Consider the following 14090-nt stretch of genomic DNA (forward strand, 5'->3'; position numbering starts at 1 on the left):
CAGCTCAGCTCAGTGATCCAGAGCCTGGGCTACAGAGCCAGGCTCCCTGTTACCCACTGCCTGTTCAGTCTTGACCTATGTACTCCAAATGTCAACAACCCTGAGTGTAAAATTGTAACCACACTGCCATCTACCTCATTCTTGCAGTCTAGGAGTTTTCCCATTAGAGAAACAAGCAAAACAAGTAGGTTGTCTACTGTAACCCCATAGTAATGGTTGGTATCTGTTAGAGACTGTCTTAGTCAGGGTTTCTATTCCTACACAAACATGACCAAGAAGCAAGTTGGGGAGAAAGGGGTTTATTCGGCTTACACTTCCATACTGCTGTTCATTACCAAGGAAGTCAGGACTGGAACTCAAGCAGGTCATGAAGCAGGAGCTGATGCAGAAGCCATGGAGGGATGTTACCTACTGGCTTGCTTCCCCTGGCTTGCTCAGCTTGCTCTCTTATAGAACTCAAGACTGCTAGCCCAGAGATGGTCCCACCCACAAGGGGCCCTCCCCCCTTGATCACTAATTGAGAAAATGCCTTACAGCTGGATCTCGTGGAGGCACTTCCCCAACTGAAGCTCCTTTCTCCGTGATAACTCCAGCCTGTGTCAAGTTGACACAAAACTAGCCAGTACAGAACCCCAGTACACACAAACATGTTTTCTCCCCATATATATTATCTATCCACATCTAAACAGACAGACATAGGTATCTGTCTAAGATTGAACCCAGACCCTACTCGGTACAAGCAAAGCTCCCCCATGGAGCCGCATCTCCGGCCCTCCCCTAGGACTGTTGATGGACAGCTCAGGGAGTTAGAGCCATGGGGTAATCACTGTCAGGGTCCCGAGGTGAGTCTGACTAACAGAAGAGTTAAGTCGAAGGTATAGCAGATGAAGCAGACCGAGGGGAAGGGAAGGGAGGTGAGAAGAGGACTGTGACTGAAGGTCTCCGTGGCTACATCTGTCAAGGTGAGGCTGACATGGAGCCTGCAGGTCTCATCAGAGGGTCACCTAGTCAAATGTCCATATGGACAGGGCAAGAAAACAGCCCTGTGAATAGCAGTGTAGGAGCAAGAAGTAAGGTAAGCAGTTCTCTGCCACGAGGCATGGCCAGCGCTCTTCCCCAGACACCAGACCAATGTGTCAGTCATTTTCCTCAAACTAAGCTATTCACCCTCTGAGAAAGGGCCTGGGTTTTTCCTCATGTCTCTCACACAGCAGCTGATCAATACACAACTGTGAGTAGGAAATTACTTAGATTGGTGGGTGATGGGTTGGGAAGAGAGAGGGGGCGGTAATTAATGTGTGTTAATGTGCAGGGCCCCCAACACCCTGACCAGTCCCCTAAAGCTGGCACAGGTTCCCACAGATGCCGCAAACAAGGTTCTCCAGAGCTACAGAAAGAACAAACTCAGGCTGTCACCACTGAACAGCTCTCAGTTGACCTCTCAGGAGGGTGAGAAAGACAGTCACTGGGCCTTAGTCTAGACAGCATTCCCCTGGGCAGCTCACAACCCTGGCACTCCAGCTCCAGGGCACCCAGTGCCCTCCTCTGGATCTGCAGCACACACTCTCTCACACACACACTTTCTCTGTGTGTGTGTCTGTCTGTCTGTCTCTCTCTCTCTCCCTCCCTCTGTGTGTGTCTGCTCCCTCCCTCTGTGTGTGTGTGTGTGTCTGTCTGTGTCTCTCTCCTCCCCTCCCCCTCTTCATCTCTCTCTGCACTGCCTTGATCCCCATAACTTTGGGGTAAGTTCTGAAATGGAAAAGGGAGTTTGTGGATTAAGTCCTTAGCTTTTGTTTCTGATTCTCAGGATCCCTTGAGTATGCTAGGGTCCCAGCAGACTCCTAACCACACTTGTTGCTTGGCTGCTGGCTTTCTTGTTTGCTTGATGGACTTGCCAGCCTGAGTGGTAAGTGGAAACCCCCTCGCTCTTCTCTAGCCTCCCTTTGAGGCAGCCTGACCAGCAGAGATCTGACTCTGTCCAAGTTTAGCCCAGGGCCAAGTAGTCAGCTGGGGGAGGGAGCAGGAGACCTGCACCATCTACTCCCAGCATCCTACCGTCCTGGCATCCTCCCTTGTGGTTGTGATCCTCTCCAGGTTCATGTCCAGCCACCCCACACATTCTTCTTGGGCCTGTCATTCTCCTACCCCTTCCTAAGGATGACTCATGATACAGGGAAGCCATCTTGCCATTTGTCAGTGGAACAGCCTGTCCTTTCTGGTGGCATGTCTGGTCACACCCATGTTTTCTTTATTAGACCCACTGATGTGTTATCTGAGCTACAGACACTGAATTTACTGATACGAGGATTTTGTTTAATGGTGTGTAGCCCTGGCTAGCCTGGACTCACTATGTAGACTAGGCTGGCCTTGAACTCTGGAGCTCTGCTTTTCTCTGCCTCCAAAATGCTGTGATTAAAGCTATGCATCTCCATGCCTGACCTGGGGAGAAATTTTATCTCTTCTGCAGAGTTTTCAGTCCTTGCTGTAAGATCAAGGGAAGTAAGGAAGGACTAGAGAGAGACAGAGAGAGGGAGGAGAGGAAGGGGAAGAAGGAGAAAGAGAAGGAGGAGGAGAGGAAGAAGAGGAAGAGGATGAAGAGGAGGAGGAAAAAAAGGGCAGAAAAGTTAGAAGGGTACATTTTTCTGAGATCTCACCATCAGCTGACCTAATACTGATCCCATAATACAGGCTTACACCCGTGCCTTTTCAATGAAGAAAAGTAGAAAGGCCAGTGTGCTGTTCAGAAGTTCTCACCCCCCCCCCCCCCGTGCCATCCTACAGGGAAGCCATATTTAGCACTGCACTTCCAAGGAACAGCCTTGTGCCTGCTCCCAGTGTCCCAGGGCTGGCTGAAGTGTGCAGAACAGACCACCAAGGCTCTGAGAGTGGCAGGGTCAGCTCTGTGCTGCCTAACTGTCACCTCCAAGTAATGCTGACCATGCTGGACAGTCACTAACCTGCTTATCTCACGATTTAAACAAAAAACAAAAACAAAAAACCGTGCTTCTGCAAGTTCCTGTTGATCTTTGCTTCAGATGTAACATGAAACTGTTGGCAATTCTGTTTCCTCAGAGCCCCTTGGAGTTCTGTGACTGTACAGTAGAAGCTTCAGCTCTGATATCCTCATGTGTGAGGCAGAATTAGTAACACCCAGTCCTTAGCTGCTGGGGGCTGAGGATACGGCTTGGTGGCACAGAACTTGGCTGGCATGCATAAGGCCTGGCACCACCAAAAAAAGCCTAGCTCCCTTCAGTAGGGCTACAAGTGCCCACAGGCCTTCCTTCCATAGCCCAGCTAACCACTGGGGACTGGCCTTCTAGTCCACATTTCAGCCCTTTCCTGAGTGTGCAGAGCAGGTTCAACTGGTTGTCAGATGGCCAGGAACATTCTCTGGGCTGAGCTGAACTGTGGATTTGGGAGATAGGAGGGTTCCGTAGAAGTACTCATTAGATGGAAGCAGTACTGCAGGGGGCTTCCACAGAGACCCACTCTGAGTTGAAAACCTTAAGTCTTCAGGATCCCTCTTGCTGAGGTGAGAAGGCTTAAACCAGTGGTAAAGTGTCAACGCCCAACCCTGCTCAAAACTCCACATTTAGTCCTAAAGCCAGACAGACCAGTAAGCAGGAGTCCTCCCCCTCCCCCGCCAAGATACCTACTTCCTCTTTGTATACTTGCTCTTTCAGCACCTTATCCTCAGAAAGCCCGGAAGTCAAGAGGATAAAGAAGGAATTCACTATCCATACAACAGCAACAAAATGTCAGCCAAATCCTAGGCTAAGGTCATAGCTCAGTGGTAGAGATCTTGCCTGACACATAAAAATCAGGACCAAAATGCAGTGCACCCCTGCCTTTGCACAGCTGTGAGATGTGTGAGGCTTTACATCTCTAACTGGTGTGAGAGCTGGGATCAGCCCAGCTGGTAGGACGCTTGCCTAGAGTGCTTACCCAAGGGCTACATAAAACTACACAGACATGGTGCCACACATCGATCTCCCTAATACTTGGTAGACAAAAGCAGAGGCTATCAGACATGCAAAGTGATCATTGGCTACAAACCAAGCATAGTGGCACATGGTATCTCTGTGCCCAAGAGGTAGAATCAGAGTTGATACTCGTCCTTGCCAGCATCTAGTCGGAAGCCAGCCAGCTCCATGAGACCCTGTATTTGGGGAGGTGGGGGGAGGTGAAAGGGAAAAAATGTTTTTACATGTGACATTTGAATGGTAGCATGTATAGATAGCATTTTATTGGCACACAGCCACCATCTCTATTGATTGTCTCAGTAGTGCTTGGCTGGGGATCATATAAAGCAGAGGTGGTGCTTCTCTGCTCTGAGACGACAGGACTCCCTCTCCTTCCACTTGTGCTAGAGAGGCTGAGAGCAGTGTCTAGTCCTACCGGTGCTGCTGCTCCATAGGACAGGGTGGCGGGGTTCAGGCTAAGGGCTCATACTAACAGTGTAGAAAGAAGAACCAAGGATGGGATCAAGAGCCTTCCGCGACCAGTTCTACCACCACCGCCACCCCTGGGGTGGTGACAGGGCTTTTAGCCAAGACCCTTCATGTTCTCGGACTCCTCTACACTTCTTAGGGCTGGCCCTGAGCTACATTCAGTGACTGTCTCCTTCCTGTCTCTACAGAATTTGCCTTCTGCCAGGTGGATGCCTCCATTGCTCTGACCCTCGCCTTAGCTGTTCTGTGTGACTTGCTCCGGCAGTGGGACCAGCTGGAGCCAGGACTGCCTATTCTACTGGGATGGCTACTAGAAAAGGATGATGACCTGGAGGGCCACATGCAGAGCCCACATCAGGTAATCCCAGTTACTTAGGGAGCTGGAGGCAGACAGAGTGTCCTAGTCCTGAGGTGGAGCCCTGAGGGCCTAGGGAGTTTCTAGATAGTAAAAAGCTCGCCTCTAGCTGCTCCCTGCAGAGGAAGAGACTGACCAGAAAGCCTCCCGGGTGAGGCTCACAGGACTTTGGAGGTCCAGACCAGTTAGGAAGGGCACTTTGAAAAATGCACCTTGAATATTGAGAATAAAATTATGAAAAATGCTTATCAGTTGATCTTAGCATTTCCCAAGGATTAGGGTCCTTCTAGAGAATGTGGCAGGGAATGTGTGTGTGACAGCTCCCTACCTCTTTCCGGAAGCTGCAGACCAGCATAGGCAACCTGTGTTTTCCACTGGGAAGCCAGCAGTCTGTCCCCACATGACCACTAGCTAGCTCCGTATCCTGAGCAGACCAAGAGTCAGTGTATACCAGCCCTTCAAAACCCAGTCTGTATAAGAAACAGACTGTAACACAGTGTTTTAGATGCAATGACCCTAAACCCCCATAGCATTCTAGAAATTTGGTCTCTTTTGTGCTGCTATCACACACGTCCCAGTAACTCTCTGCTCTGCTGTTCAGACTTCCTTTGCGCCTCCTCTGAATTTTCTCGGCACATCTTAAAACCTAAGATTTTTCTCAGTACACCTTAAAACCTAAGACCCACTTCCGCACCACCAGTTCCCCAAGTATCTTGGCTTGGAGCTACTTCACATCTTTATCAAAGGTCGTGTTCCGGCTGGGAGAGAGGTATTGAGTGAAAGTAGGTGACCTTCCGAGCAGCAAGTGCTGTGGCACGGGCGCTGACAGCCCCAGTGGGCCCTGTCAGGAATAGACACAGCTCCCACATCTAGTGCTGTGCCTGGCTCCACAGGACTCCTCAGAGACTTACTCCGCTGTTTGTCACTTGATGTAGGGGGAAGAAGAGCACATATTTGAAAAATCAGAAGTCAACTTCTGGGCTGAGACTCTGACCTTCGTGAAATACCTGTGTAGGGAACTCTTCCATCTCCTCTGTCAATCTGGCTGGCAGTCCCCTCACTCCCAGAAGCTCTGTCACTTGCAAAGGATAGCATCAGAGCAGCGTCACCTCGTCTCTCAGCTCTTCAGAGAACTTCCACTCTCAGCTGAGTTTTTGAAGACAGTGGAATACACAAGGCTGCGCATTCAGGAGGAAAGGACTTTGGCTGTCCTGAGGCTGTTGGCCTGCCTGGAAGGAAAGGAGGGTCTCAGAGCCGAAGACTGCCCTAGGGAATGGAGACAAGTAATGGCCCCAAGAACAGAAGCAGCATGCTGAAGAAAGGTGGCTGGGCCTCAGCTCAGGTCTGCAAGACACATGGTGGACACCAATTGAAACTCTTTTCCTCTGGTGCCTCCCCACTTCTGGGAGTCTAGGCTTCTGTCCCTTCCTACGGAGGACCTTGTCTGCAGCACACTCATTCACGGCAACCCAATTAGTTGCAGCTACCTAGGAAGTGAAGCTGCTGTCTGCAGGTTTACTCTGTCTCCAGGTGCAAGCCACCTGCAGGCCTGAATTAGTCGGTTCCATCCCAAAGCCAGAGCCCATTTCCCCATACACTGACTGCATTGAATTCAGTTTTAGCTTACATGTCTCTCTCTCACACACACACACTCACACACACACACTCACACACACACACACACACACACAGTGCTCTTTTGTTTGGTTTTGTTTAGCAAATACCTATTTGGTCACATTTCTAAACTTTTATTCCTTTTAGTAAAGGATATGCTCCACGTGGTTGATTCTGGGAATATTAAGAATCTACAACACACAAATGCTTGCATTTTACTCTCTACCTGCCCAAGTCCTTCAGTGGTCCATATTAAGAGTCCCCACTGTCTTACCCAGAAATGCCTGAGAAGGCTAGGAACCCTTGTCACCCATCACTGGCCTCAGCTACTTGACAGAGCCTGGGGAAAGGGAAGCCTAAGCAAAGGCTTAATTCATTCGGTGCCGCCACTGTTCACCATCCTGTGATTGGTGGAGACAGCAGAGCCATTTATACTTCAGGTGCCAAGAAACACATTTACCCACTTTAGGTGATTCCATCTAGAAACCAGAAGGGTTTGTCACTTCAGGCCCAACCCAGCTGGCATCGTCAAACACCAGCAGGTGGCGCTCTTGCACACATTATGCTGCTGATCTAGAGCTTTAGCCTACTCTCTTAAAACTTTTTAAAACTATTATCAGCACCTATACATGTTAGGAGGGCACCCATGCCCCAGCATGGATGTCTGAGGAAGTTGAGGGACAACTTTATAGAGCCAGCTCTCTCCTCCCACCTTTGCATGGGCTCCAGAGATCGACTCAGGCTCAGGTTTGCAGGCTCAGGTTTGCAGAGCAAGCACGTTTATCCACTGAGCCACATCATGCGGCCCAGCTTACCATGCTACGTGTGCTTCCAGAGTACGTGACACCCACAGACACTTGCCTTCAATTCACGGCATGGATGTGTTGCTGTAGCGTGATCCACATTCCCAGTTATCCACAAAGACCATGCCAGCCATTGTAGGAACTTGTAGGGCCTATAGCTATGTTCAGATACTTCTCAGTGGGTAGTCACTTAGAATCATGAGGAAAATGGAGAGGGGCATTCTATATGCTATCTCCTCCTGCAGAGATGCTGACATTTCACATGTAATTGGTCTCAGAAGAAAACCATCCTGCACCACAGAAACACAGCTCTGCTGGAGTAGAGATCTGTACGCAGGGAGAGGGAAGGCAGGAGCTGTGTCCTTCCTGTCCATGAAGAGGAACAGAAATCCCCTAGGTGGTCTTAGAAACACTCAGCACCCTGGGGCCTGTGTGGCCCTGTAGTAATTACCTAGTTAGGCAGTGCAACCCACTGCTGATGAAAAATTGAAAACCTAACATTGTTTAGTTTGTTTTGGGTTTTGCTTTTAGTTTTCTGAGTTAGGCTTGCTATTTACACCAGGCTGGCCTCAAACTTGTGTTAATCCTCCTGCCTTTGCCTCCCGAGTGCCAGGATTCCAGGCACACACCACTATACCCAGCATTACACTACTTTAGATCTAGTTGGTGAGAGGGGCTGGTGGTGATAACCTTGGGAGATTAATTCTGAACAGCGCCCAACCTTCCCTCCCCTCCCATCTAAAATGAAATAAAAGCAGTTACATGACAATAAAACTATCTCACATTGGCAGGCGTGCTGTCCCAAAGCATGTTCCTGAACAGGTTCATATTATCTCCAGGTCTATCCTACCAAGTCTGCCATTAGCTGGGATTACCCCAGACTCGGATCTTGGCTGGCTGTGGCCAGTCTGGGAGGGCAGGAGGGATGGATGTTTCCACAGGTGGGTTTGTATCTGCAATCCTGCTAGCAGCAGCTAGGGGAACGACTGCTGCGTGCTTTCCTGAGAGAAACCAGGAAAATCTTAGTCACAGCCTCATGCTTACATTTGGGGTCCTTTCAGCCACTGCTACCCAGCAGTAATAGGGGCAAGAGCAACGTGGGTGGGAAGAGTGAAGCAGCCATCTTCCCTAAGTCACTACACTTGAGGGCCCTAAGGTCTGGGTGGCCCCTTGCTCGGACCACAGCCAAAAGCCAGTTTGCTTTAATATATAAGATGGTGAGGGCTTTGTTCCTTTATTGGGGTATGGTCTCACTCTCACACTAAGCTGTGTGAGGCTGGCCTAAAACTCACCGCAGTTTGTGATTAGTGCTAGGATTATAGGCATGAACCACCGTACCCACTTAGCACTACATTCAAGACACTACAGTCCTCTGGCAGCCATGGGCTCTACCTGCAGGGACAGCATGCATTGCAGTGTAGCCAAACGCACCTGGACTCGAGACAAGGTTAACTGATACAGCCCAAGTGCACACTGGACTGGGTCAATCAGACAGGAAGAGCAACATGGGAAGGATGTAGTTGGTCAAGCAGCCTTCTCTGGCAACTACTGGGCCTTCCACCCAGGGCAACCCAGACTGCCAGCTGGGTGAATTCATGGGCCCAACTCCAGCTTTTGGCAGCCAGTATGAAGTGTAGGGATAAAGGGTTCTGGACCTGACCAGATGAGCCTCACGGGGCGCTAGGTGTGTGGAGGGGTGTGTGTGTGTGTGTGTGACCCCTCTCAAAATGAGCCAGGGGCCTTCTGGGACTGCTTTTTCTATGGAAAGCTGGTAGGAGTTGCACTAAAGACAACAGAATGAGGACCTCTTTCCCCCAACCTGGGTGGTGGTTCAGCAATCACCGCCTCGCCTCTGGCAGCTAACACAAAGCTTAGATTCAATGCGGCGCCTCCCACAGCAGAAGAAGGAAGGCTGCAGGATTCGACAGGCCAAGGCTGTACAGGCGGGAAGCCTTGGCTAGCAGCTGCACCCACATCCCCGAGACGGGCGGGGAGGCCAGGCCAACCAGCAGGCACAAAGGTAAAGGAAGTGACTTCCTCTATGTCCACACTGCTCCTCCGACTTCCCTCTAGTCCCCCGGAATAAGCTTTCCCGCCCCGGACACCCCGCGCCACTCCGCGCCTTTGGCCCAGGCTCAAGGTCTTGTGATGTGATTAGCAAAGCCAGCGCCTTGTCCTCAGACACTCGGCCCTGCCCCACAGGCCGCAGCGCTCAAGTCCTGTTTACTGAGCCTGGGCGGGGAGAGGGGCGGAGAAACGCGCCAATGCTGCTCCAGGCTGGCCGCTCCCGCCCCCACCCCTACTGCGTCTCCACGTGCAGCCGGGTCGGAGCTGCCACCTACGGGACAGGCCGCGACCCCCGCTCCTAGTCCCAAGCAACTTGGCCAAGCGAACCATTGCAATACTGTTGCGTTTTGCCGTTCCCGCGCGCGGAGCAAAAACTAGGATGGGAGATAAAAGCTGCGCCAGTCGGCCCAGCCGGATCGGGCGAGGAAAGGCACGTCCCGGGTAGCCCCGTCCCGGACACATAGAACGTGAACGTGCTTTCCAACTTTATACTCCTAGAGGCGGAGGAGAGCGAGGTATTCCCGCCGCCGACACACAGCAGGACCCAAGGGGGCCGCATGCCCCACACCGCTCGGGACGCCCAGGCTGCCCGCCCCGCCCCACCCCTCCCCCGAAGGGGAAAAAATTGGCGGCGACCAATGAGAGGCCGAGAAGGAGCCTGACGTCCGCGGGCTGGCGGGCGGCGTTGCCTGGAGACCCCGGCCGGTCAGCATTCAGTCCCCTCCCCCGGTGCGCTTTGCCCCGCCGCCGCGCCGCTCCCGGGCTGTATAAAGGGCGCACGCTCGCAGGTCTCCGAGTTCCACCAGTCCGCGAGCTGCCGACGGCTCGGGCGGGGGGCGGGCCGGGGCGCCGAGCTGCGCTCTCGCTTCTCCTCTGCCCCCCACTCCGCGCCACGGCCTCCCGCCGCCACCTCCACGGCCGCACAAGCACAACTTTCCGTCCCTCCTTGCCCCTCGCCCATTATTCGTCTTGGTTCGAGTCGCGCCGCACCGAGGGCTCCTCCCAACCTCCACGCTTGCAGTTCCGACCATTACAGGACCCAGAAAAATGTCGACCACACTTCTGTCACCCTTCTACGATATCGACTTCTTGTGCAAGGTAAGCCGGCAGCCGGAAAGGATGGCGGACGGCCTGGAACCCTTTGGAGTTCCGAGACTTGCCGCCGGCCGGGCGGGCCGGGCCGAGGCGGGAGGGACCCTTCCAAGTTGACTTTGCGGGTGGAGGGAAGTCCTGGAGTTAGCAGGACTGTGTGCTTGCGACTGTGGGCGTGGAGAGCTGGGAGGGAGCGAGTAGCGGCTGGAGCAGCCGTGTTCCTCCTGAACCGACCGCGGCCACGCTGCCGGGACTTCCCGGACAGCGTTTGCGCCGCCCACCCCGTGGCCACGGGCCCAGGATCACATGGCTAGACCCGGTGCGGCCGGGGTGGGCGTCCTCCACTCTCTCCGGCCTGTGTTTTGCGAGTGTAGCGGTGGAGGCTGAATCGGATCCCACCAGAAACCCCAACAAGTGGGCAGTTGGGACTAGGGCGTTCACTCTGCAGTTAGCCCCGACTCTCTTCCCCATCCGATTTTCATCCTGCTCCCCTCCCTTTGGCAGACGGAGAAATCCCTGGCAAACCTCAATCTGAACAACATGCTGGACAAGAAGGCGGTAGGGACGCCCGTGGCTGCTGCCCCCAGCTCGAGCTTCACTCCGGGCTTCCTGCGACGCCACTCCGCCAGCAACCTCCACGCGCTTGCCCACCCTGTGCCCAGTCCGGGCAGCTGCTCGCCGAAGTTCCCGGGCGCCCCTAACGGCGGCGGCAGCAGCTGTGGCCCCGCAGGCGGAGGCGGCCTGTCCTCCTACGGCCAGCTCAAGGAGCCTTCGGGGGGCAGCGGCACGGCGCTGGTCACCAAGGAGAGCAAATTTCGGGACCGCTCGTTCAGCGAGAACGGGGAGCGCAGCCAGCATCTCCTGCACCTGCAGCAGCAGCAGAAGGGGGGCAGCGGCTCCCAGATAAACTCCACGCGCTACAAGACGGAGCTGTGCCGGCCCTTCGAGGAGAGCGGCACGTGCAAGTACGGCGAGAAGTGCCAGTTCGCGCACGGCTTCCACGAGCTGCGCAGCCTCACCCGGCACCCCAAGTACAAGACGGAGCTGTGCCGCACCTTCCACACCATCGGCTTCTGCCCCTACGGTCCGCGCTGCCACTTCATCCACAACGCGGACGAGCGGCGGCCCGCGCCGTCGGGGGGCAGCGGCGCCTCCGGGGACCTGCGAGCGTTTGGCGCGCGCGACGCGCTGCACCTAGGCTTCGCCCGCGAGCCGCGGCCCAAGCTGCATCACAGCCTCAGTTTCTCCGGCTTCCCGTCCGGCCACCACCAGCCGCCGGGGGGACTGGAGTCGCCGCTGCTGCTCGACAGCCCCACGTCGCGCACGCCGCCGCCGCCCTCCTCCTCGGCCTCGTCCTGTTCCTCCTCGGCTTCTTCCTGCTCTTCCGCCTCCGCGGCCTCCACGCCCTCGGGCGCCCCGACGTGCTGCGCCACGGCGGCAGCGGCCGCGCTGCTCTACGGCCCCGGGGGCGCGGAGGACCTGCTGAGCCCCGGAGCGCCGTGCGCCTCCTGCTCGTCCTCCTCGGGCGCTAACAACGCCTTCGCTTTCGGCCCGGAGCTGAGCAGCCTCATCACGCCGCTCGCCATCCAGACCCACAACTTCGCCGCCGCGGCCGCCGCCGCCTACTACCGCAGCCAGCAGCAGGGCCTGGCTGGTCCCGCGCCGCCCCCGGCACAGCCCCCCGCGGCCCCCGCGCCGCCCTCGCCGCCCTTCGGCTTCCAGCTGCCGCGCCGTCTGTCCGAGTCGCCCGTGTTCGACGCGCCCCCCAGCCCCCCGGACTCGCTCTCGGACCGCGATAGCTACCTGAGCGGCTCGCTGAGCTCCGGCAGCCTCAGCGGCTCCGAGTCCCCCAGCCTGGACCCCGGCCGTCGCCTACCCATCTTCAGCCGCCTCTCCATCTCCGACGACTGAGGCAAGGGGGCGCCCGCGAGGGGCTGGGAAAGGCGCAGCGGGGGCCACCGGTTGGGGGGGGCGACACTGCCGCAGACTCGGAGGCCCCTCCGAGCACTTGGACTAGAACTCTGCCGGAAAGGGCCCCGCCCCTACCCTTTCGGTTCTCTCGTTGTTGTTTTTTTATTATTATTATTTTTATTATTATTATTATTGCAAAGATTCGTTTTTGTTGATAAAAGCCAACGAACTTTTTCGTATGGATGAACAAAATATTCACAACAGGGCGGTTGTGATGCGGAAAGAACAAAAGATACCAAACACTTAGGTCTCAGATGAGTTTGAAACTCTAGTTTTAGAAGAAAAAAATCAGCCCAGCACCAGCAGCTACCAACCACCATTCCATCTCTTCTTCCACTCGAAAGCCTTAGAAACAGTCCAGATGTGAGAACTCTTACCTTGGAAGGGGTTCCAAGACCAGTGTGAGCCAGCCGGCTGCCACCTCCCTAAACTATAAGCTTCTAGAATTCAAAATAATGCCAGGAACATGCCTTGATTCGAGTCGCTCGCTCTCAGCCTCCTTTGTGGTGGTTGTTTACCTTGTGGTTTGTTTTTTTTTTTCTTTTAAACAAAGATCTGTATGTCTGGGGGTGGGGAAGCCCTTGCATTCCAAAGTTTGAAAACGGGCTCATTGCCACCATGTAGTGTGGGTGTTTAGCTTAGAACCATTTCCTCTGCTCTCTGGAAGCCATGGGCAGAGCTCAGTTCATAGTTGTTGGGAAATAAGTGCTTCATTTTTAGTTCTGAGTTGATCCGCACCACTGCACCACAACTCAATATGAAAAACTATTTAACTTATTTATTATCTTGTGAAAAGTATACATTGAGGATGTTGTCCATACTGTATTTATCGAGTATGATGAAAGCAATAGATATATATTCTTTTATTATGTTAAATTATAATTGCCATTATTAATCGGCAAAATGTGGAGTGTGTTCTTTTCACAGTAATATATGCCTTTTGTAACTTCACTTGGTTATTTTATTGTAAATGAGTAAGAAAAATCTTAATTTAAGAGATTGTATGTAATATTTATTTCATTAATTTCTTTCCTTGTTTACGTAAATTTCGAAAGATCGCATGAAGAAACCATGCAATCTTGATGCTGTGGAAGTGGTTTGAGGAACATTTTGAGGTTTTCTTAGAATGTATAATGGTTGTAGCCCATCCAACTTTAAAGAGAGAAAGGTGAGTGAGACTGCAGTCAGGCTCACGTGTGGCTTGCTTCTCTACATCCAGCTTTATAAACCACCAGCTCTACTGTGACATTGAGTATAGAGACATGTAGCAATAATGGGGGAAATGGTCTCAGTGCCTTCATAGGGCCCGAACTTGCCTTAAATCTTCCTCAACCAAATAAGTATTTCATTCGTGCTTGAGAATTTGAATGTCGGACGGGTTCACCTGCACAAAAAGAAAAGATTTTTTTACCACTTTTTTTTTTTTTTACTATAGCTATGAAGTGAAGAGACCACGTCTTAGCGCTGAAATGTTGGTGGTACATGAAGATGCCTTGTTTAATGACAGTCCAAAAACTTGTACTATTATTTTTCAATGTAAAGAGGCAGGAATGTCTCCGGCTTTCCTGGATGGCAGATAAATGAGCAGTTGTTTAGTTTGTATGTAGGTACAGTTGGAGCACCGCGTGCGCACTCTGGACTACTTTGACAGAAGTAGGTTTTTGAATGTAACAAGATTAAGTCAACTTGAGTTGTAATATATTTTGGGGAATCAGTTCACTACAAATTGTGACTGTA

General features: G+C 53.0%; 2 protein-coding genes across 2 annotated transcripts in view; both read left to right on the forward strand.

The window, feature by feature from the left end:
- Positions 1-6625, forward strand: part of Thada (THADA armadillo repeat containing) — a 284103-nt gene extending 277478 nt beyond the window's left edge. The window contains exons 37-38 of the mRNA XM_085833257.1: positions 4640-4809; positions 5742-6625. Of these exons, the coding sequence (XP_085689383.1) occupies positions 4640-4809; positions 5742-6122 (551 nt within the window). The 3' untranslated portion in view covers positions 6123-6625. The remainder of the gene's footprint in view (positions 1-4639; positions 4810-5741) is intronic.
- Positions 6626-9970: 3345 nt separating this feature from the next.
- On the forward strand, positions 9971-13781 carry Zfp36l2 (ZFP36 like 2 zinc finger CCCH-type). Its single transcript, XM_021149959.2, has 2 exons — positions 9971-10388; positions 10887-13781. Exons 1-2 carry the CDS (start codon positions 10338-10340, stop codon positions 12291-12293), a joined length of 1458 nt encoding a protein of 485 aa, XP_021005618.1. The 5' UTR covers positions 9971-10337; the 3' UTR covers positions 12294-13781.
- Positions 13782-14090: the final 309 nt, after the last annotated feature.

This window comes from Mus caroli, unplaced genomic scaffold, assembly GCF_978045245.1.
Source record: "Mus caroli unplaced genomic scaffold, Mus_caroli_1 scaffold_18, whole genome shotgun sequence".
Taxonomy (NCBI): Eukaryota; Metazoa; Chordata; class Mammalia; order Rodentia; family Muridae; genus Mus; species Mus caroli.